At 42.4% G+C, this 24,025-nt stretch overlaps 1 protein-coding gene across 1 annotated transcript in view; it reads left to right on the top strand.

Annotated features, from left to right (window-relative positions):
• SLC9A7 (solute carrier family 9 member A7) overlaps window positions 1–24,025 on the top strand; it is an 889,600-nt gene that overhangs the window by 203,914 nt on the left and 661,661 nt on the right. Inside the window, exon 2 of the mRNA XM_069636615.1 lies at window positions 8,895–9,094. Coding sequence (XP_069492716.1) covers window positions 8,895–9,094 — 200 coding nt within the window. The remainder of the gene's footprint in view (window positions 1–8,894; window positions 9,095–24,025) is intronic.

The following is a 24,025-nucleotide window of genomic DNA, read 5'->3' as shown; positions in this document are numbered from 1 at the left end:
AAAAGTCAGGCGGATTCCATAGGAATGTATTGGCTTTCCGACAGCATAAAAATATATACTGATATAAAACAGTCTCATTGGACAGGGTGACTTGTAAGAACAAGTGAATGTGTTACATCTGTTCTGCTCTTCAACTTTGTCTGCCAAATCATACAAAATCCTGCAGTGGATAAAAAGTGGCAGTACATGCTTTGAGTGACACGTTTTCCACTCTGCTGGACCTGGAAAATTCCCCCTTATGATTGTTGCTTTTTCCCCATCCTGCACAGAAGCCTACAAACTCCAACATGAAAAGTAGTAACAATTTACAAAACACCTCTTACAGACAAAAAGTGAAATAAAATGCATGACAAGCTCATTGTTTCACAGTTTGTTCTGTTCTCCCATCATTTCTAATCACCCAACAATCACACTTAAATAGTTTATTAAAACCGTATATAACTTTAAGAAAAAAGTGCCAATGCAATGGTCACTACCAGTTACATTTTCTGATCTCTAATCACTTCCTGTTCTAAATAATCTGCTGGTGAGACAGGTTAAAAACATAAGAGCTCGCTGGGAGGTCCTGTGGAGCCCTGGCTGTTTTTTTAGGGGAGAGAAGCAGGACAGGGTCCTTTGTCAGACTGTGAATTCCACCTCAGATTGCGCTCTGCAGACAATATTTATTAAATACAGTTTTTTTAGGTTTAAACGATGTGTATCATGTGTACTTTACCAGCAACATTATTTGAAATGCTCTTCTCTTGTGTTATTTTCCTCATGTTCATGATTAATCGTCTGAGAGGTGAATGTTTATTGGCCGGGTGGGAATAATGCTCCCATTCAGCCGCCCCTCATCCCCCATCACTGGTGGGATCCCACAGTAAATCATTTCCATTTCCAGTGCTGCCTAAAGACTTATCACCCAGGAGTTACATCATACTTTCCAAACAGGACCCACAATCCACATCATGTATTTTGTTTGCATGCAAACTTTGTAAATAGTTACTCAAATAGTATGAGGTTATCAAGTCAGTACTTATCAGTTCGAATCATGACAGGTTCTGGCAGGGTATGCTAAGCTTCTGCACAGACAAAGATACATTCTATTTCAGTTGGAACCCTATTGCTAAGTATGCAGGAGAAGATCATCAGAAAATTGTCCACACTTGCCATCTTTGACTTGTTCAGGTAGGGTCCTGTTGGACCTACACAGTGAGGTGTAGCTTGATTCTCTAGATGTAGCTAGCATGGCCCCCACATCTTGGCATACACACTTTCACTTAGTCAGGGAAAATAAAACCAACATGCATTTGAAAAACAAACAACCTGGCCATTGGATAGGCATTTGCCAGGCACTGCCATGAGGATACCACCTGGCTCTAGGATGGGGAACAGCTGGAAATGGTGTGAGTACATGGGCATATGATGTCATTGCCTGGCAAATGCCTGTCTAATATTATACACAAGTCAACACTGTTGGCTTTGCGAGTGCTCGGTTTAGACAGGACACCAGTGCAAAGAACAGATGCAATGACACACAAATTGCTTATAAATCAATTGGCTGATGGCACACATTGTGAAGAGAGTTGTATGACACCAGGAGCTGATATACAGAGGCAATGAAGTCATTAAACACTCAAAAGTATGCTTAAATAGAACGCTGACAGGCCCTATACCGTACATTTTGTGTTACTTTGTGATCGTGCTTGCTCAAACAGTTCCCAAGAGGTTATGTTTGGGAGGGAGAGGCAGACAGTTGATGGGAATCCCTTAGGGATTAACATGGTAATGTGCAGTCAATGAGTGGATAAATGGCCAAACGTGCCCCTAGGATGTGTGTCCCTCTTCACATCCCATCTCCATTCTATTTGTGCTCCAATGCAAGAGTTCTGGCTTACAACTAATAGCCAAAACTAAAAAAAGATGGATGTAAGTCTCTGAACAAGTCATCATCACTGGCATTGCTCTGGTCTGTCTATCACACCAATGTTTGCAAATCAGCCTTGGCCATGCCTCTAATGTGAACAGCCCTGCCCAAACTGCTAGACCACAAGACACAAAAATGCCTGTGACCGCTTGTGTTCCAGTGCAGAAGAGGCCTGGCCAAACAGTTGAGATTGCACTGCATCTTTTGGTGGCAAACCAAGATGTATTTGCCAATGGCATGTCCCCCTCTCTAATTGCACAGACATGCTACAGAATAATGGCATGGAAAGCTGTCGGCAGCAATGATAGTGGTAATGTTTATTTCAAAGCCTTGCATCTATCATTTTTTGATTTTACTACACTCCCCCTTCAAGAATGCAATTTTTCTCGCTACCAATCTTATGATTTCACTTATATTCAAGTAGTTAATGCAGCAGAATGTATAGTTTGAATGTAATTTGTAAGTGCCCTCATGTGATTGACGCACCTGCTGCAGAAATCTGTGTGCAAGCAACAACACCTGTCATGTATTGTTTGATAGTGTTAACCTTTTAATTAAGCATGATGGGAATAACTTTATATTCCTACAAAAATAAACATACTTTAAATTACAGAAATCAACTTTTGAGGAGGGTAATTGAGACTCAGTGTTGGAGGTTACTGGAGACTTAACTTGCTAGTTTGCTTGAGGGTTCACGGTGTTGGAGAATGCTGGAGACTTAAGTTACTGGAGGGTGACACTGCATGAACATCAAGGTGTTGGAGCAAGTCATTGGAGGTGTAAGGTGTTGGAGGGCTGTTGATGGAGGACCCTTGGCGACTCGCAGTGGATGGTGGGGTGCCTGTGGTGAAAATGGTTGGGGGATGTTCAGACTATGGGTAACTGGCGGGAGTGGGTTGCTGTGCAATGGTTCAAACTACATTATTGACAAGAAAGTCCCTGCGCGTATTGTCCAAGTGTAAAAGCATGAAGTGGTACAGCCACTGATTGTCTTCTGGTTGGACTTATCTTGGTTAGTTGCTGTTGCCTGTCTGTGGTCAGGCACTTGGCAGGCACTTGGCAGGCACTGGAGGTCTGTCTTCTGGTTGGACTTATCTTGGTTAGTTGCTGTTGCCTGTCTGTGGTCAGGCACTTGGCAGGCACTGGAGGTCTGCGCTTTAGGGTTTAGGCCTCTTCACAATGCTCTCTGTTTACAGTTTAGCCTGAGTGATGTACAATAGTCCAGGTTGTTGTATTGGACGTCTGCTTACATTCACTCTAATTTAGTAAAATGGGCCTATAAACACTGCTATATTAAGACGAGTGAAATGACATCACTTCCTGTGATGTCATATGAGTTCAAAAGTCGTGTGATGTCACTTCCGCTACCCCAGGCATTTTGGTGAAATGACGTCTCAGACCCTGAGCCAAATAGGACAGTTTTAGCCAGCAGTTTGTTGACCCTGGTCTGTGCTCATCTGCCTTTTTCCCAGTAATTCGAAGAGACCACTCTACCACAGGGGATGGCGCACGTGACTCCCTCACCGGTCACATTTGTGCTTGCGCTCTGATGATTACGGCCGCAAACTGTACGTATGATTCTGAAAGAATTTGTTTCCTAATTTTGTCCCCCACAACGTTTCATTCAGCAGTAATGCTTTGCTACTTTTCCCGAACATACCAGAGTTGCCTTTTTGTTGCCCTCACATAACGGTTTGGACAACAGTCTCGGCATAAAGCAATATTTAACTTGTCTTGGAACAGAATTTTTGTTGAAATAAGTCATTTTTTACGTGTACATATTGCGGTTGTTGAACGATTTGCTAATTTGTAGTCCTCATTCTGTTTTCTTTTTAATATATATGCAGCAAACATGTAGCTTTTAGAGAAATTGTTACCCATTTGGTGCAAATCAAGGTTTTGTGTTTTTACATATTTTAACAATACTCCTTAAAAACAACGTACAAAATACCTAATGACATGATTATGTACCTCATTTCTTTCGGGGTGTCTCCAGTGTCAGGACTTGGGTGTACGTTAAAATAACGTAGGATGAGAAGATCAAATTGCAAAATGCTGAGGCCGACTGCAGCATTTTGCAATTCGATCTTGCCGTTTTTTTTACAAAAATGTCCCCCACCTTCACTTTATTGTATGCGGGGGACACCCCTGCAGCTCCCGAAATCAGAAATACGGAAGTAGAAGTGCGGGGGACACCGCACTCCTACCTCAGTATTTTCGGATTCATGATTTTGTATATATGCCTATTGCAGGAAAACCATGTGTACGGTCTTCTGGATACGACCATTTGGGCATAGCTCTCAACTCACCCGCTTTTGGCGGGTGTCACACGCCTTGAAAGCAGTGGAATCACCTGCCAAGTCCCTCATACGCCCATTCACTTCTATGGGCCTCTCACCCGCCAAAAAGAAAAACGGGTGTTTTCACCCGCCTTGCTGACAAAAAAGGTTCAGAGCTATGCATTTGGGTCAATACCTCAGGACTCTTGGCTTAACATGATATGCTTTTCATATTCTGCGGGTACCCTTTTTTCATCGCATCACGCAATGCTGGTTCTAAAATGGAGTACCATATTGTGACATATTGCCAATTTGTGCTGTGACGATAAAATCCAGTTATTGCTTTTGCAGGATCTTATAGTGGCGACGACTGAAAGCGGGAGTCCTATTTTTGTTGTTGTTATTGTTGGTGTAAAAAATAATAAAACGTGTAACATGCATCAGAGCTCCAAACTTCACTAATGTACTTGCCATTTATGAGTGATTTTGACAACTCTGCAAATAGGTTGTATGTCAAAAGCCAGCAGAATATTAAGATCATATTGGATAATAATGTTTGTGGTGGTTTTATCTGGCCCTCCATTGCATGACCTCCGTTGGGCAATCTCGAAAAAAGGTAAAAGAGGCAGACGTGGGTCGGGTTTCCCCGGGATACTCCTTTTTGCAGGCCAAATGTTAAGTACTTGTATAACATGGACAGTGTGAAAGCATGTCGTGTCAGCAGGGCCGGCCTTAAGGCCAGCAGCGCCCTGGGCGAACTGGCGCCCCCCCCCACCCCCTGGCTAACAGGGGGCGGCGCGGAAGGGGGCGGGGCCAGGATGGGCAATTTTTTTTATTTTTTAACCTCCTCGCTCCGGCGAGGAGGTTAAATAGGTGCCGCTAGCACCCCATTGTCATTGAATGAGCCCGCCATCGAGGATTCATTCAATGGCAATGAGGCGCCTGCCACGCCTTCTGCCACCACGCCAGCCCAGGGTAGTGCTTGGAAGACTCCCCGGCGCTGACTTGGTGGGGGACTAATGGCGCCTTTTCTTGTGAAAAGTGTCCACGCGGAGTGGCTCATTTAAATGCACCCACCGCCGCGGGCACCTTTTACAGTAAAAGGCCGCCTGCTGCGCCTTGTCCAACAACGCCAGCTCGGGGGAGCCCTTGAAAGACTCCCCCGAGCTGGCCTGGCAGGGGCAAAAGGCGCCCTGGGCGGCGTGGCGCCCCCCTAAGGCCGGCTCTGCGTGTCAGTATGGGCAATATATGTGTAAAAAAAGTACACCAGAAAATGCATGCTTTGGGCCTCCTTAGTTTCTCACCTTTGGCCTAGTCTTATAAAACCCAAATGAGTTAGCAAACACGCTTAGGTTTTTAGTAAAAGACATTGCTAATCTTTGATATGCCATGAGCACTCAGCAGTAGACTAATACTTGCCTGGTCGGGCCGAGCATTTTAGGAGGTAAAAAGACGTAAAAGAAAAATATTTCTGAATACTGCCTGCGTCAGTGTGGCTGGAAACTGGCAAGTGCGAGTTTTCAGGCAAGCTGCCCCTCTGGTAGCGGGGCAAGTCCTGCACCGCTGGCTGATTCAGTTGCCCAAGATAACAGTTGGTGGCAATAGCTGGGTGGACTGCATATGGGCATTTAGGTGGAACAGAACTACATGTAATGTCAAAGGTTTTACTTCAGAAGGCAAAGTACATGTCCGTGCATGAAAGGTGTGCATGCAATTCTGTGATCTGATTGCGCATGTGCATGCACATATGGTGGGGGATGACTTAATAACCCGAATGCGAGCGTATCATTGACATTCTGCACCTGGACCTGCACACACTCACCTCATTGTCATTAATGCGATCTCTGGCACTCCAGGATAGAATACTTTGAATATTCTTCATTATAATGGCATGTGGGTGCTGGACAGATGACAGGAACACACTTCCTTAAATAGGTGTATTGCCTGAAGCCTTAAGTGGTTGCCCATTCTTCTGCACTCAAAGTTCCATACTTTGACCTAATTGTGATCTGTGTTCTTCTTAATGAGCTCCCATAGACCTCGGGAGGGCTCAGGATTGCAGAATACTGACCAGCCTCCAATATGTAGCCCTCTGCTTTTCCTCAGGCAATACCTTGGTGGCGGGTCATTATTCCAAATGATCATGGCCCCCCCTGAGGTGAGTAAGTCGATTAGCCCATGGAGTTGTGCAACAAAAAACCTAACGTGAATGCCGGTCAAGTCAGAATGTTGGGATTGAGGTCTGTCCCAGAGTATAGACTGCATTCCTAGCATTCTGTTTGGCTAAGAGGAGGTCTATAATGCATGATGTCCTTATTTTGTTAATATTCTTCACTATTTTAGAGTGTGCATAGTAGTCAAATCATATTTATACGTATAGTCTACGTGTAATGTTCTAGGTGCATATTGTGCATGTTGATGGCAATGGCAGGATGGAAGAATGAATCCTAATTCTCTAGCTAATGCACAGCGCTGAAGAATCCTCACCACCATCAACTTTTATTCGGCTTAAAAACCATAAAGTACAAACACACCATAAAACCATACTTCATAAATAAAGACACCATTTCTAAAAAGGAAATATATATGATATATATATGATGAAAATCATTTACAGATTTGAAAAGGTCTAAAATGTGCATATCTTTTTTACAGGATTTAAAGACTATTTGACATGTTTCCGAGGAGAGCAAACTCCCAGCCTCACAAGACCATCTAAAGTTAGGCCATTTCCACACATACGTTTATGACTCATTGTCGATTTGATGTCATATTGTCTCGATTTTACAGAATTCTTAATCCGTATATCCAAGCCCTGTGTATATAGCGTGCAGTTGCTATTACAGAATGCTTACATAACTTCAGCGCATCCCTTTTTGCTTAGATCCCTGCTGTTTTGAAAATTGGATGCAGGTAAGAACATCTAAGTTTGAGGGACATTGCACAAATCAGGAGAAAGTGAGTTACTGTTTCTTCGCCACAATTTTGTGAACAATGCCAATGGCAATATGTCTAGCTTGAATCAAACATACATTGCTCTTCCAAAGGGGGTTAATTAGATCTATCTAAGTAACATTAAATCCTGTCCCTTTTTTGTGCAATACATAATCTGGGCCCAATTCTAACCTATTTGAGGCTTCCACCAGATGGTCTCTTGATCTTGCGTCAGCAGCTTTGATTAGTCTGGAGCGAGTTGAACCATTCACACTCTGGGATCTCCCATGCTTCACTCTCGCCTAGATCCATAAGGGTGTCCTTTACATGTGCCACCCACCAAAGTTTTTTTTCTCCCTCCAAAGACATGAGGTGACTCAAGGCCTCTCTTTGTTTCTCTAGGCCCTCTGTGCGCCACGATCTCGCCCAATACAGTACTGGTTTTAATATGGTCGATTCACCCACTGACAAAACGTTCAGTTCTAGGCACAAAAGTGCTGAAGGGGCACTCTGGGGAAGCAATAAGAGATGTTTTAAACATGTACATTATTCCACAATTTCCCGTCCCTTATGTCCCCACATCACCAGATCTCTGCCCCATTTCAGCTCCTGTTTTCTATGCAAATCCAACGCAGGGGCGACAGCTCCACTCCCGTGTTTATTAAAAAAGGATTTGAATGGCACTATTTTTGCATAGGTTTATGCTAGACTTTTCTACCTGTGCTGACCACTCCCCATTTTCCTGGAACCGAACTCCTAAATCATCACAAATACTGACTTGTTCCAATTTTGTTCCATTTATTTCCAGTGATAGAGGGTAGTATTTTGTGCGTTTTGGTCTTAAAATAATTACCTTCGTCTTCTCTATATTTGCCTCCATTTAGAGTTCATCACATTTTCTCTTCAAGACGTTCAGAGTGGTTTTCAGGCCTTGTGGCGAGGTTGCCAAGATCCCAGCATCATCGGCATAGAAGAGGGTTGGATATTTTTCTATGCCCATTTTAGGACAGTCCAAACAGCCCTCTAATAATTAGTCAAGTACCTCTTGTATGTACACACAAAACAATAGCGGTGCAAGCACACATCCCTGCCTTATGCCTTTCTCTACGTCAAAGGGGGCAGTTAATTCACCTCAGAGTCCAGCACGGCTTTCAGAGTAGAGCTGTGAAATCATATGTGCAGGGGCTTTCCTTGAGCATAAGATTTGCGATAGTCTTTCTAGAGACACCATCAAAAGCAGTCCTTAGGTCCAGAAATACTGCATATAATGTAACTTTTAATAACGCTGTACTTCTGGATCAAAAGGAACAAACAAAAACACTGGTCTTCAGTCCCCTTATTCTTTTGAAACCCTGCCTGTAAATCAGTAATTATGTGGTTTGCACTGAAGAATGTTGCACGCATTATATTTTTGTGATGTACCCATCTGCTTTATATTTGTGTATTAAGTAATAGCAAGACATTGTTTCTCTTTATCCCTCGTCCTCCTTGTGCCCAATCCCTTTGCCGCTGTTTCTCTCTAGTTGCATCAAAATACTGGAACCAACTGCCACTTCCTATCGGAATCGTACCACTGTCGTTGCTTCCTATTCTCCATTCTCGTTTAAAAAACAATCTACTTTTGGTGCCTCCTGCTTAAATCGTATTAAGTTTAGCATTTTATTGTACTGATCAATCTTTAAGTTATTTGGCGAATTACTATAAAAAATCAAATTAATTCAAATATGCACTGACACCTTAAAGTAACTATGGGCACCTGTTTTGTCTTTCAGGGCTCATTGTTGGGGTGATCTTGAGGTATGGCACTCCGTCCACCAGTGGCCACGACAAGTCGCTGAGCTGTTCAGAGGAAAACCGAGCCTTTACAACACTGCTGGTCAATGTTAGCGGGAAGTTCTTTGAATACACTTTGAAAGGCGAGATCAGCCCTGAGAAGATTAACAATGTGGAGCAGAACGACATGTTGAGAAAAGTAAGTCCACCTGCCCACAGGGAATGTTATCCATTAGTCCAAACGCACCAATTACAAGACAAAAAGGAACTCTACAAAGGTCCAAAGTACTCCCTCTAGCTTCATGGGAGCAGTCTTTTCAGTTACTAACAAAGAATAAAGTGATGGAGCGAGGGCGTGCAGCCGCTGCAGGGTTTGAAAGATGGGGATTTTAGTTTAATCCAAGCCTTATATTTAGAAATACTGTTTTGTGACACGCTCTCCCGTAGATTAGACTAATTACAAACGTGTAATTACCTTGATTTCAGTTGCTTGAAATAAAAACTCTACAAACTGCATTCATTTTTTACACACTGAGATTTGTACCAAAATCATTCTTATAGGTTTATAAGTCATAAAATGTAGGGTGCAGGCTGGTAGTTTTTTTAATCTTTTCTTTTTATAATTGAAACTTGTTACTCTGTCGTCCTGCTCTACCTCCTCACCAACTGCATAGCAATTGCCTGGACCACTGGCAGGACCGCTGGAAAACCACCTCTAAAAGAATTCTGTCTTTTTATATGGCCACAGTCCCTGCCGTACCACCTCCTTCGCAATAATACACCTTGTTCAATTAGTAAAGTTGTTGCATTTTATAGGCTTAAGAGGGTGGAGCTGTGAGTATTGTGAAGGTCTACCTGTTCTCCCTCCTTCCCCAATGGTGGATCACCAGAAAATACAGCATCAAAGAGCAGGGGTGCAGGGAGTTGCATTTGATGAACAGGTTCAAGCTAATGGAATGTGGAATGATTGTCCAGAAGATCTATCATGATACGGCATCCCAGGAGCAGTGGTTTCAAAAAGCATGTGGGATGGAGTATATGTTCACATCGGAGACATGGATATGTCTTTGCAAAGCCACCAATTCTGTCTTTGCTCTGCTGGATTGTGCATAACGTCTGTGGAGCCCAGTAATTCTTCAAAAGGGTGTCGCAATGTTAAATACTTTATACAACCCTGTTTAAAATTCGAGTTCACCAAGTCCACATGGTGTGGTGTATGAGTTTCTGGACATTGAAGTATACATGTGAGCAGAAAATAATGATTGAAATATTAATGGTTAGCTGAAACCAGGAGACTAAGTAAGATACCCATCTGGAGTCCGGTGGAATTTTTCTGCGTAGCCGTTCAGTAGATGTTAAAAAAAAAAAAAACCTCATATGCCGGTCAAATGATTCTACTACTAACCATTTGTAGCCCATCTTCTGGCACAACCACTCTATATGTTTCTTAGTTGATAACATTCACTTACTCTCCCCTCGTAGGTTATTTTGTGGCCGTCTTGCTGTCCTTACATGTATTGTTTGTGTGGTGAGTTTTGACCTACGTAGAGTTTTTAATGTTTTATTTATGACTAAAAACTGTATATGTTTTGCCACCACTATGACATTATGCAGAAATAGCACCTTCCTGTGGGCAGCACTGAAAATGCAAACATATATCTACACCAAGTCATCTGCCAAAATGTTAATTTCCTTACTGGAAAATTAAGAAATTGCTGTTCTAGCACATGCTATAAACAGTTGTTCAAGCCCTTGTTCCCTCCTATCTAAACTGTTGAAACGTTCTTCACTTTTGAGAGCCGACAGTTCCACTTAACTTTGCTAAAGGGCTTGTTGAACCCAGTGGGAAGTCGAATGAGTGACAGAGATTAAAAAATGAGAACACCTCAGCACATCACACAAAGAGCTCTGGTTCTTTAGTAATATCAAAGCCACCTTCAGCCTTTGCTTCTTTGTCCGACACACGCTTAAACCTAAACCCATCTCTTTACCTAGCACGGAAAGCAAAACATTGCAGGTAATACCAGGGCCTGAAGTGACAATTGTACAAATCACAATAGGTTTTAAAAAAACTATTCAACTACTACACATTCTCCTCATCAAAAAGGCCTTATAACCAGCTGCCAAGTAGCACCATGAGAATTGAGTGCTTCCTTCATGCCCAAATCTTCTCTCGCTGCCTCCCATTTAACACGAATTTTAAAAAACAGTCTTGAGGAAATAGCGACTGGTAGTGTAAATCTTTTCTCAGCCTACTTCTACCCTGTCCTGCACCTAGTCTCACCCATTATCTTTGCTTTGCTTCCCACCTATCCTTTCTTCTTCCATCACAATCTCTAGACCAAAATGTTTGTTGTTAAAACTCTGCATTATGGACTAGGCTGAAATGAAAGGCTTTGGTTATTTCAGTTAATATCCATGCAGCACCTGCTACCTGGAAATGGGAATGCTGTACTCTTTAGCAAAATGCATAGATATGAAATACATGTTGCTAAATACGAATGGTATGAGGCCAAAAGTGGCACGTCTTCTCAGAGTTCTGGTATAGTAGAAGCTTTCTCTTAGCTCTCAACCAGCATGTCATGAAGCAATCAAACCCTCGCCGTCCTCCACTGAGCATCCAGCATCACACCCCTTTCACAATTCTCTCCACACCATCCTCCAATCTCCTCCAGGTCCTGCTAATCCACTCTACTAGCCTATGGAAGTCCCTCTATCCAGGGTCATGGACAATGCCTTGCTATTCCGCAAATCCCTTTATACACTTCTTTTCTTCAGATAACCCTATTCCACATCCTATCACATCCCCAATAGACTGCCTTAGTGTTGGTTGATAGATATTTAGAGAGAGAGAGAGAGAGAATGTGTAGTGGAGAGCCATGGTTCTACGGGCCAGGTGAGCGTGGTGGCCCTTGTTGTGAGTATGCACCATTTCACGTCATCAAACAAGCCACATTCTAAGATGGCGGATGGCAATCACACAGTTACAACAGAACTAAATGCAACTACTTCCAAGTTTGGTATGTTAGTCACTGCCAACCTTTCACATTTTCATGGCTTGCTTTGCCACCTACACCGCCATGCTTCACTTTGTACTCTGCATCCTTTCTGCCTCCCTTTTCCTTGTTTTTCTCTGGTATACTTGGCTCCTGTTCACGAGTCCAGCTACACTTCTGCTTGAATCCTTTAACATCTATTTTGGACAGCTGACTGGTATGGAATTGTGAAATATTTTCGTTTTATTTTTTTAATTTCATGGGCTTTATGAAAGGCGTTTAATGTCTTCCTTTGATTTGACAGGGTTCTTGTGTTTCCCACAACTCCCCCACCCCATCTTTCATTGGTTCATGCTTAATGGTGGTTGGCTACCTTTGCAACCAAATCCCAAGGTGTTGAAATTGTGGTATTTGTATCTGTCGGATACCTTTCTGTGTTTATAAAGAGTGCAACAAAAAGTGTTTGTTTTTCTTTCTTGTCTTCATCCCGCACAGCGCCCATCTCTCAGCAACCCACTCTCAAGACGTCTTTCTCCTTCACTCCCTGTACGGTAGCTGAAGCGAACAAGATTATTCTTGACATGAAACCCACTGTATGCAAGGGTGATGCCTGTCCTTCCAGTTTGTTGATCGGGTGCCTTGATACCATCGGCCCCTGGGTCACCAAGCTCATCAACCAATCTTTTCCGGTGGGTCGGGTACCAACAGATCTGAAAGAAGCATGGATTATGCTGCTTCTTAAAAAAGACAACCTCGATCCTCTTCAGCCCAAGCATTACCGCCCTATCACTAACATTCTTTTCTTACTTAAGGTTATGGATCGGGTGGCATATCTCCAGCTGCAGAGATTTATCGGGGAGAATTCTATATTGGGGCTGCGCCAATCTGGCTACCGTGCTCGACACGGTACTGAGACTGCCATGCTCGATCTGAAGGCCAACCATGTTACCATTATCGATCGTGGTCATCCAGCACTTCTTATGTTGCTTGATCTTTCGGGCGCGTTTGATTTGGACGACCACAAGCTGTTGGCATCTAAGCTGCAATCCCTGGTCGGCTGTTCCAATTTAACCATGCAATGGTTGGTATCCTTCCTGGGTCCACGTAATGCTTGTGTTGCAATTCATGATGCCTCTTCTTACCCCATTCCTCTTACATGGGGTGTCCCGCAGGGGTCTTCATTCACACACACTCACACTCACACACACTCTTACCTTTCACCGGAATATGCATCTTTCTCGATCTCCAAAGTCTCCATTCCTGTGGCCAACAGCGTTAAAAAACTCAGTATTAGGATTGATTCTGAGCTCACCGTGAGGCCTCATGTAGCCAAGATCTGTGACTCTTGCAGTTGGATCAATAAGCAGTTGGGTTTTCTGCGTCCCTTCCTCTCCGACACACCAGAAATTACTCAAGGTCCGTTTAGACCCCAATGCTGATGAAATGGTTTACCAAATCGATGGATCATACAATGGTAACATTCAGAAGATAAAGAATGAAATATTTAGAGATGATGTCATAGGATGCTTAAAAGGATTCTCACATCGCATTTTGCTAAAGAGAGATTCAAGACCTGTAGCCCAGAAACTCAGAAATGTCCCGTTGGCCCTCAAAAGGGAAGTCAAAGAGGAACTAACCAAATTGGAAATGCAAGGTATTATTGAGAAAATGGATGCAGCAGAATGGGTTTCGCCATTGGTCATTGTTAGGAAATCTACAGGAAAAATCAGAATATGTGTCGACATGAGAGAGTTAAATAAATGTGTAATTCCCGACAGACACCCATTACCCAATATACAAGAACTAATATCCACTTTGGGTCCTGCAAAGGTCTTTTCTACGCTAGATCTCACAGCAGCATACCATCAAATTAAACTACATGAAGATTCTAAACCTTTGACGGCTTTTATCACGCCAGAGGGGCTTTATCAATTTCGCAGGATGCCATTTGGTTTAATTTCAGCAGCTTCAGTTTTTCAAAGAGTAATGCAGAATATACTTGGTGATATGGAAGGTGTAGTTTTCTTTCAAGATGATGTATTGGTTTATGCAAATGATCAAGGCAAACATGATATGAGGCTGAACAAAGTTTTGCACAAACTACACCAGGCTGGAATGGTGTTGAGTGAAGCCAAATCGAAAATCAACAGAAAGGAGATTGAATATTTAGGACATGTAATATCTGGTGATGGTATTAAACCCAAGAAAGACTTGGCAGAATCTATCAGGTCCATGAATACTCCAGACAACAAGGATCAATTAAGAACATTTCTTGGAATGGCTGAATATTACGCCAAGTTTATAGAGAATTTCTCAGACCACACAGTTGAAATGAGGAGTCTAATGAAAATGAATAAGAAATTCCTGTGGAATAAGAAGAGCGAGAAAGAATTTCAGTTCATAAAAAAAGCTTTAGCCCAAGCTCCGGCACTGCAAAGCTATGTTAGAGGCAGGAAGACTGTAATAACCACTGATGCAAGTGATGTGGGTTTAGGCGCATCTCTGTCACAATATTATAATGGACAAGAATTAGTAATTGCTTTTGCATCAAGGTTACTTAAAGGACCAGAAAAGAATTACGCCACAATTGAGAAAGAAGCTTTAGCAATCAAGTGGGCCATTGAGAAATTCCGATCTTTTGTATGGGGAGTACAATTCATCATACACACAGATCATAAACCTTTAGTGGAAATATTCAGTACTAAAGGCCTCGACAGAGTATCCAGCAGGATTAGGAGATGGGTTACAAGACTTCAAGAATTCAATTTCAAAGTTATATACATTCCAGGTTCAAAGAACATTACAGCGGATTGTTTGTCCCGTTTGACCAATCTTAATGATGTAGAAGAGGATCTTGGAGATCAAGAAGCTGTGTGTGAAATATCTAGTCAAGCTATATCCAAGGAAGATTGGAGCGATAGCATGGTGAAGGATGACACTTTATTAGAAGTTATGAAGATGGTCAAAGAGGGGAGATGGAGGAAGAATGAGGTACTTTCTCCAGAAGTTAAAGTTTTTTGGGACGTGCGAGAAGAATTATATCTTCAAAGTGATTATCTCACGAAAGGAGACAAAATAATACCCCCTATCGACCTAAGAGAGAAGATTATAACAATGGCTCATGAAGGACATCAGGGCATTGTGAAGACTAAAAGGAGAATCAGAAGCACATATTGGTGGCCCGGCTGTGATAGGCTGATCGAAGACCAAGTTAGAAAATGTATCCTTTGCTCAAAGAGTGATAAAGTGTGCAGGGGTGCGGACTATCCAATGGTACTGAGAGAAGTCCCCGAGAGTCCATGGAGTGAATTAGCTATGGATGTGATTGGCCCCGTTTGGAGTGATGGGTGTGCTACTTATTGTTTAGTGATAATTGACATGTTAACCAGGTGGGCTGAAATTAAATTTCTACCTCAAGTTACCACACGCAATGTTATAAATTTCATGGAAGAAGTGTGTGAAAGAGAGGGTTATCCCAAAATAGTTCTCACTGATAATGGCTCACAGTTTAAATCTGAGGAAATGAAGACATATTTAAAAGGCAAAGCCATCAACCATAAATTGTGCGCCATTTACCATCCACAAACAAATGGTATTGTGGAGAGGTTCAACAGAGTGATAAAAGATGCCATTAAATTGGCATGGGCCAATAGAAAGGAATGGAAGGTAGCAGTCAAAGAGATCCTGTTAGCCCACAGATTCACTCCTCACAGTTCAACTGGAGTCACACCATTTGAACTCAATAGAGGCAGAAAAGCCAATACAAACATGTTTCCGGGTTGGATGAATGAACTTGTGAGAAGTAAGGATAAAATAGAAGAAACAAAGGAGAATATTAGAAACAGGCAAATCGACAACAAAAAAATACATGATAAAAAACGCTTTAGGAAATTACCTGAATTTCAAGTAGGTGGTTGGGTGAGGATAAAACTACCTGTGAATTTGAGAGGAGATGGTTGCAAATGGTCCAAGCCCGTGAGAGTGGTAGAGATATATTCCCATGCCATTAGGACCCAAGATGGCAGAGTATGGAACAATGAAAGGGTAATGGATATAAGTGATCAATGTTGGGGGAGTAAGTCTGCTGGTTTGGGTGAAGTGGATAGTGAGAGAGGAAGAGCTGGTATAACTGTTGACATAGATGATAAGAATGTGCGAAGAGAGAGTGAGGTGTCGAGCAGAATTTCTAAGAGAGTTACTTCCTTGGCAACAGAATCAGATGATCATCAAGAGAGAAGTAACAGGATAAGATCCAGGACGGGAAGAGAATGCAGACCGCCAAGATATCTGTGTGACTATGTAGAATAAGGGGAATTATGCCAAAGAGTTCTTCTATATAAAGAAGGGAGATGTGTAGTATCCTCACATGTAAAATGGTCCGTGCAGTTGCACGAGAGAATGCTCGTGCAGGAGGATGAAGGTGACGAGATGGAACGTGGGGAAAGACAGTTGGAGGAGAAGCGAAGCAGTGAAGACGCACATTTCATGTTCCCTGTTAATCGATAATACTTATGTAAAATAACTTTATGAAAGTTAAGTAATAAATACATTAAGCCATATCCATTTGCCCCTCCATACTTCACTATCCTAGCCTCAGCTTTAATCAACTTGAGGCTAGATTACTGTAATAACCTGTTAGCAGGCACCTCTCCGTCCAACCCTGCTGCCGTGCAGGTCACACAAAACAGTGCAGTGAACGTCCTTCTCTTTCAGCCAAGATTTGAGAATATACAACACTTTCAAGGAGCTTAGGAAGATTGAGAAGATTATGCTGCAGGATCTTGCACCATTGACGCTGGCAAAGAAGAGGTCCCTCCATGACATTTCATATTGGCAACACATCAGTACAGACCTCCTAGGCGAGTTACCCCTTTCTAATGATCAAACCACGAAAATGGTAACAATAGATTTATTCACCAAGATGGCCCATTTTGTCGCTTTACTGAAGGTTCCCACTGCTCAACGAATGGCTTGGATATTTCTTCAAACCAAATTCTTTTGACTACATGCCTTACCCACGACAATATTGTCAGATCGAGGACCACAGTACACCTCCAATTTCTGGAAAGCATTGCGCAAACTTCTGGGAATAAAGAGAGCATTGAGTTCAGGATATCACCCACAGTCTAACAGACAAACGGAATGACTTTATCAATCTCTACAACAATATCTAAGGTGCTTTACTTCTGCATCACATGACAAATGGGCCGGTTTACTTCCGTCTGCAGAATAATTCCATCCATTCGGCCATTAAAGTAAGCCCTTTCTATTGTTCATACAGTTTTTATCTTGCCTGCATTCCCTCTGTCTCTCCCCAGACACCAGAGTTCCGTCAGTCGATGAGCTCATACATGGAATTTATACAGGTCATGCGGTGGCACTACGGGCCCTAATTGAATCCATCAAAATGTATGCAGACAAGAAATGCTTGCAGGCATCCGTGATAGCTGTCAGAGACTTTGTATGGCTTTCTTCTCATTACCTACCAAAGCATCTGGTCCTTTCTAAATTGTCTCTGTGTTACTTCGGCCCTTTTAAGATCCTGCAAGTCATTGGTCCATTCGCTTTCACACTTCAGTTGCCTCCCTCCTGAACTCGGATTTATCCTGTTTTTCACGTTTCAGAATTGAAACGGCTTGTACCAGACCTCTTCCAGAGTTGGAATCATAGGCCACTGGCTCCTCGTGACACTGGGCCTCATTAAGGGTCTGGCGGTAACCGTGCTGGTAAAACTGGCAGGTAGCCGCCGGACCCGTAATGAATCACTGGCGCCTGACTTCCCGGTGCAACCGGGCTATTCTGAGTCCGGTGGCCGGGAAGTCAGGCGCCAGTAATTATGTTAGTCCCCATTCCCATGGAGTCCAATAGGACTCCATGGGATTGAGGACACAGGAGCACCGGCACCGTTAACAACGGTGCCGGTGCTTCCGTGAGAACTCTGCAGGCAGGTGCCATCCCGCCCGGCAGGTCTGACCCTGGCGGGCGGGATTGCACCCACCAGCAGAGTTGTACAGTACCGCTCCGGAAACAACGGTGCTGGTAGGTTTACCGGCACCATTTTTTCCAGACCAGATTTAATGAGGCCCACTGTCTCAGGACCTGAGTATGAAGTACAGGCAATTTGTAACTCTAGGTATCATAGGGGGCAGCTGCAGTACTTACTCGACTGGAAAGGATATGGGCCATCTGATCGCACCTGGGAGCCAGCTACTACCTTTCATGTTCCTGGTCTTCTGAAAAGATTTCACAGGCCCCATCCTCGGAAACCCGGGCCAGTATCTCTACGGAAGGGGCATACTGTCAGCAAGAATCCTAACGTCTGGTCCCTCTGGCAGCATTGGTGGAGATTGCATCAACACAGTCTATGCCCCTTCAAGATGGCGGCTTGTTTGTACCCTGCTTACCAGACACAGCAATGCTCCATTCATTCCTACCATGGTACCCGGAAGTCACGCCATCATCAGCTTCACAGAGAACCAGCAAACATCATTTATGGAAAGCCTACGGTAAGCGTTGCTTCATTGTTACGATCACTAGCACTGTGTGAATTGGCTTACTTGCTGCTACCTTGCCTTCTCGGCCCCCCACCCCCTTTCCTCTTCTCGTCCTGCGCTCTGCTCTTCCTGTGCACTTGGTTTTCCGTTCTTTTCCTTTTCATCGCTCTTCCTGGTTCCTCCTTGTTTCCTACTGGAGCAGCAAATGACATCATTTAATTGCCATCCCTTGGCATTCTCTTTGACTGCAGCCACACTCCGGCACCACTGATTTACCACCTGTAGACATCCCAGGGATTAGATTCCTACGTGCACGCCAGTCCAGGAAGCATCTTCTACTGCAATCTGAATGTTTTACCCCTTGCAGGGTTTTTTCCTTTGAGCTTTGTCGATAGAGTACATATGATCCTAGGTTCCATCTGGGTGCACGGATACTTTCTGTGGCTTTGCTCACCAGCTGCACTCACCCCAATCCCAACGTGGATTCAGACATCGCTGCTTCAGGTCAGTCTGGGGAAACCTGTTAAAGAACAGTAACATTAACATCCCCCCACACCCGCAGTTTCAATCTCTTTTCTTCCCTCTCAACTGCTAATCCCTTCTGCCGCTCGTAATCTTGGTGTTTACTTGGACTCTACTCTTTCCTTTTACTTACATCTCCTCTCTCTCTCACTCTCTAGTTCCTGCAGAGCACACCTTTTTAATATTGTAAAGCCAGACCTTTCCTTATCTTTAATGCTACCAAACTCCTAATTTCCTCCCTCATTTTCTCTCAACTCTTCTAATTCTCCTTCTTGCTCTTTGGTCTTCCCGCCTCCTGCCTTTATCCACTCAAATATATCTATAACTCTTTGATCCGTCTTTTATTTTCTTTGTCTGACCGTGACTCTATCACTCCTGCTATTTCCTCTCTGAACTGGCTTTCTTTTCACTCTTGGCTCAAGTTTAATTTCCTGCGCCTCATGTTCAAATTTCTCTATATATAATCTCCCCTCCATCTCTCCTCACTTGTATTGTTCTACTCTCCTACTCGTTCTCCTCTTTGCTCACAATCTCTTTTTCTTCTTACTGTCCCTCTTCCCCGTGTGCCAAGGTCCCTCTTACGATCCTTTACTGTCCTAGCCCCCCTGCACTAGATTGCGCTTCCATGGGCTCTTCGCTCTCTCCCATACTACCCTTTGTTACGAACTCACCTTAAAGAGCATTTTCTTTTTTCTTTTTTTTTATTTTACTCTTTATTTGTCATTTCACATTTATAAGCTCAGTACAGTGGTCAAGTTACAATTATGGGTTAAAACTTGGACCAACCAATTACATTTTCTACTTAAACAAATATATAAACAATTTTAACTTGATGCTATGAAGGTATATTGCAGAATCGTCAACTATAACTAACCCATTACAATATACACACAAAGAACAATAACAAACTAGACAATAAACACACAAAATAAATAGACAAAACAACACCACTCAAATCACATTTATCTTCCTTTTTTGTTCACATCCTTCCAAACCACACATCCACCCCACTTCATCCCACTAATATACTAATACTTTAGCCTCAATTATACAGTTCATTCAAGGGCCACCATATTTCCTGATATTCACTCTCTCGTTCCTGTTTTTGTAGCATTAGCTTCTCATAACTCAATAGAGTCTGCAAATCAGACAACCATCCCTCTACTTTTGGCTTTTTCCTTGTCTTCCAGACCTTCAAGATTTGCTCAATAGCCACCACCAAAACTCTATTTATCCAGCTACCATGTTCACGAGCTACCTTACATCTCCCCACATTTGAGAGCAGAATTACTGAGTATGATGGTCTAGGAAACCCTACTCCCAAAATGATGTTCAGTCTGTCCAAGACTTCCCCCTCAATAATCCACCACCCTTGGACAATCCCACACCATGTGTAATAAAGTACCTCCCCTCTGGCCACAATCCCTGCAAGACTCCTCAGTTGTCATACCAAAATCCATCATCCGTACTGGGGTCCAATATAAGCGACAAAAAATACTCTGGCGAACAAACCGCAGATTCAGATCCATCTTTGAATTTGTACCCACTCGTATTAAACTATCCCATTCTTTTGTAGATCTGTCTCTACCCAGTTCTTCCATCCAAGCTTTCCATAATTTTCCCCATTGGGCAACACACAAGTCCTCCATAGGCATCAATTTCAGGAAGGTCGAGACCATACGTGGCAGAGAATTAAAAATAGTGCATATCATCGGCCGGTCTTTCATTGGACTATGTAACATCTCCTGTCTCTGTGTAAGAAGGCATTCTAACTCTGTATAACGTCTTTGTTCCCTTTTCCCTAAGCCAAGGTTTCTCCTCAGAGTTTCAAAGGAAATCATTTGTCCATCACTCCATACATCACACACCCTTTGAATCCCTTTCATTATCAAACTCCGCAATCATAAGGTCTTATTCCCAATTTGTAATCCTGGATTGTGCCACAAAGATGCTCCACAATGGAACCACACATTTTCGCCACCATTGATCATGAATGACACTAACGCATTTCTAGTTTCTTCAATAGTGGTTAGGATTGCAGCTGACTTGGGTATCCTCCCCATAGAATATACATCTTGCAAGGAATATGGTGAGAATCTGTTTTTTTCTAAACCCATCCATAACAGTGAACAATTATCTCTGTCACCAATTTAAAGTGCTGACTTCTTTAATGAACCCCCCCTTTAATAATGCTCCAGATTGGGGTAACCCCCCTCTCGCATTGCACACATTAAAACATATTGTGGAATGCTAGGTCTCCTGCCTTCTCCCCATAAAACATTTTGAAAGATTTTGTGAATACTCTTCAGTACCTTCTTTGTAAACCTGAGCGGAAGTGATTGAATAATATAAAGAACTTTTGGCAAAAGCACCATCTTAATCGCATTAACCTTTGCCCAAATATTTAGAGTTAAACGGGCCCATTTTTGCACATCTCTTTTAAGTACCTCTATCAATTTGACTACATTAAAGTCTACTATCTTCTTTAGATCTCGGATAACATATACTCTCAGGTATTTCACACTTACGGCTGCCCATTGACAGTTCCAAGTGCTCAACTCATTCCGCGGGTGTGCAGGATCTAGTGGAAAAATGATCGACTTTTCCCAATTAATTTTGTGGCCTGATAAGAGACCTACGTCCTCAAACATACTCTTATGTTTTACCTCACTCTCTTTTGGGTTAGTCAGAATTATTGTCATATCATCTGTGTAGCATAAAACCTTAATTTCTCTGTCTCCCACTCTCAGTCCCTGCAGTCCCCGCTCCTGTATAATTATATGCTAAAAGTGGTTATAATGCCAGATTCAAGAGGAAGGGGGATAGGGGACACCCCTATCTTTTACCTCTATACAAGGGAAAAGGCAGAGAGAGTTCCCAATTTACCTAAACTCTAGCACTAATTAATGAATGCAATACCTTAATAGCCTTTGAAAAGGTGTTCCCAAACCCCATTTTGGTTCAAGTAAAGTCTAAGAAACTCCAATTAACACGGTCAAATGCTTTCTCTGCATCCATAAAGATTAACAGAATTACCCCCTCCTCCTTCTTACGAAGCCCTATAATGTCTATGATTGTACAAATATGGTCATAACCGTGCCACTCCCGCAAAAACCCAACTTAAGAACAGTCAATTAGATCACCAATGTATTTGTCCAGTTGATTAGTAAGTATCCTAGTAAATATTTTAGGGTCCACATTTAACAATGATATTGGCCTGTAGCTACCACACTTGGTTTGATCCCTACCTAGCTTTGGAATTACTCTGATACACGCTTCTCACATTGCCGGGCACAAGACTCCCTCTATCAGAAAATAGTTATACAAACCACATCAGAACGCAGTCTGTTCAGACCCAAAAGCTCTATAAAATTCAACTGGCAGACCATCCAGGCCTGGTGTTTTGTCTATATTGAGTTGGTCTATCGCATTCATTATTTCCTACTCCCTAATAGGCTAATCAACAACCATCGGTTGTTCCACAGACAATTTTGGTAAATCAATTTTCCCGAAGAATACCTCAAAATCAGCCGGTGTCGGGAATAGTGTTTCCTCATACAAGGATTTGTTAAAGTTCCTAAAGCAATCACATATATCTTCCCTCTTCTCCATTGATGTTCTTTGCTCATCCACTATTCTCTGTACATATGACCTATCCACCATACCTTTCAATTTATTGGCCAATAGCCTACCACTTTTATCACCTTCCTCCTAGTATTTTTGCTTTATATAAAACGGGCCTTTCTCTCCTTGTCGATCCATTTCACATCTCAAGATTCACGCGCTCTATCCAATCTTGCCTTATCTTCTCTATTCTTTGACAGTTGATACTTCTTTTGTAATTTACCAAGCTCATTTTCCAAACGTTTCAATTCTTCCATCCCAGATTTCCTTGCTCGAGATGTTAGATTCATCAGCTCGCCACGAACAGTTGCCTGAAAACTGTCCCATACCATTAATACATCAGCTGTAGCCTCATTCACCTCAAAAAAGGATTTCATGAATGAAGCTTAAATTGTCAATATATCTTTATCTTTCAGTATATATGTTTTCAAACGCCATCTAGAGATGACAGACCTTGTATTCAAAATGTAGCCTCAACCTAATCATAAATTCCCCCCAAAAAATGATCTATTCACCACGCATAGTTCGCAACAAAGAAGTTAATTTTGTAAATAAATTATTTCCCACAGTGCAGGGGCCATAAATAGATCCGATCTTGATTATGTTCCCATCAGAATACACATCGACCAAAATCACTCTCCCTTCATCATCCATAATCGCTCTGTCCACTCTCCTACCCAATCCTCTGTGGGATAATCTTCCTACTCGTCTAGACTTGGAGACATAACAATTCACCAGTGCCTTATTATATCTTGAGCTGGTCATATAATTCTTAGATTCCTCTACTAGATGAGTTTGTTGTAGAAGGACAACATCTGCTCTTGCGCTCCACAATCGCAAGCTCACATCCTTCCTTTTCCAGGGATTGTTCAAACCCTTAACGTTCCAGGTACAAAATGATAACTCTCTCATTTTATCTATATATGTCACTTATCTCTCCTTCCCTTTCTTCCTATTTTCATATCATAGCAATTCATAAACATTTTTAATTCTTAAACATATTTCGTTGCTAGCCAGACCTTACCAGTATACCAACCTTGAAAGCTTTACAGATGGCGCTGGTGATGTAAATTATAACCAGGCACTTAAAATATCTTAATTTCGGGATTTTAATAAAATTAACTGGAGCAACTGGTTTGCCATCTTTTGACGTGATACATGCATATCAATTGCTTATACCATAGCCACAAAACAAAACAAACACATACAAAACCACATTAAAAACAATGCAAAAACGTTTTTGGTAAAACATTCTGTGCCGTCACAGAATGATTCTTAGTTCTAATATTTACACTATCACAACTATTCTCCCAGAGGTCCGTGCCATTATCTGTTTGCACTATAACATGTAATATATCCCCCCATACCTAAATGATCAAATACTCCCGTCTAATAACCAATTTTCAGTCACTCTTGCTACCATGATTTATGCTGTGTTTCTTTGTAGCAGCAATACATTTATTGCCAACCATCTTCTGATGCCCCCTTGCAATT

The sequence above is a fragment of the Ambystoma mexicanum genome, chromosome 7p (genome assembly GCF_040938575.1).
Source record: "Ambystoma mexicanum isolate Mex_15411 chromosome 7p, UKY_AmexF1_1, whole genome shotgun sequence".
Taxonomy (NCBI): domain Eukaryota; kingdom Metazoa; phylum Chordata; class Amphibia; order Caudata; family Ambystomatidae; genus Ambystoma; species Ambystoma mexicanum.
Note: the sequence above shows the minus strand (reverse complement) of the source record. Positions and strands in the feature narration are given on the sequence as shown.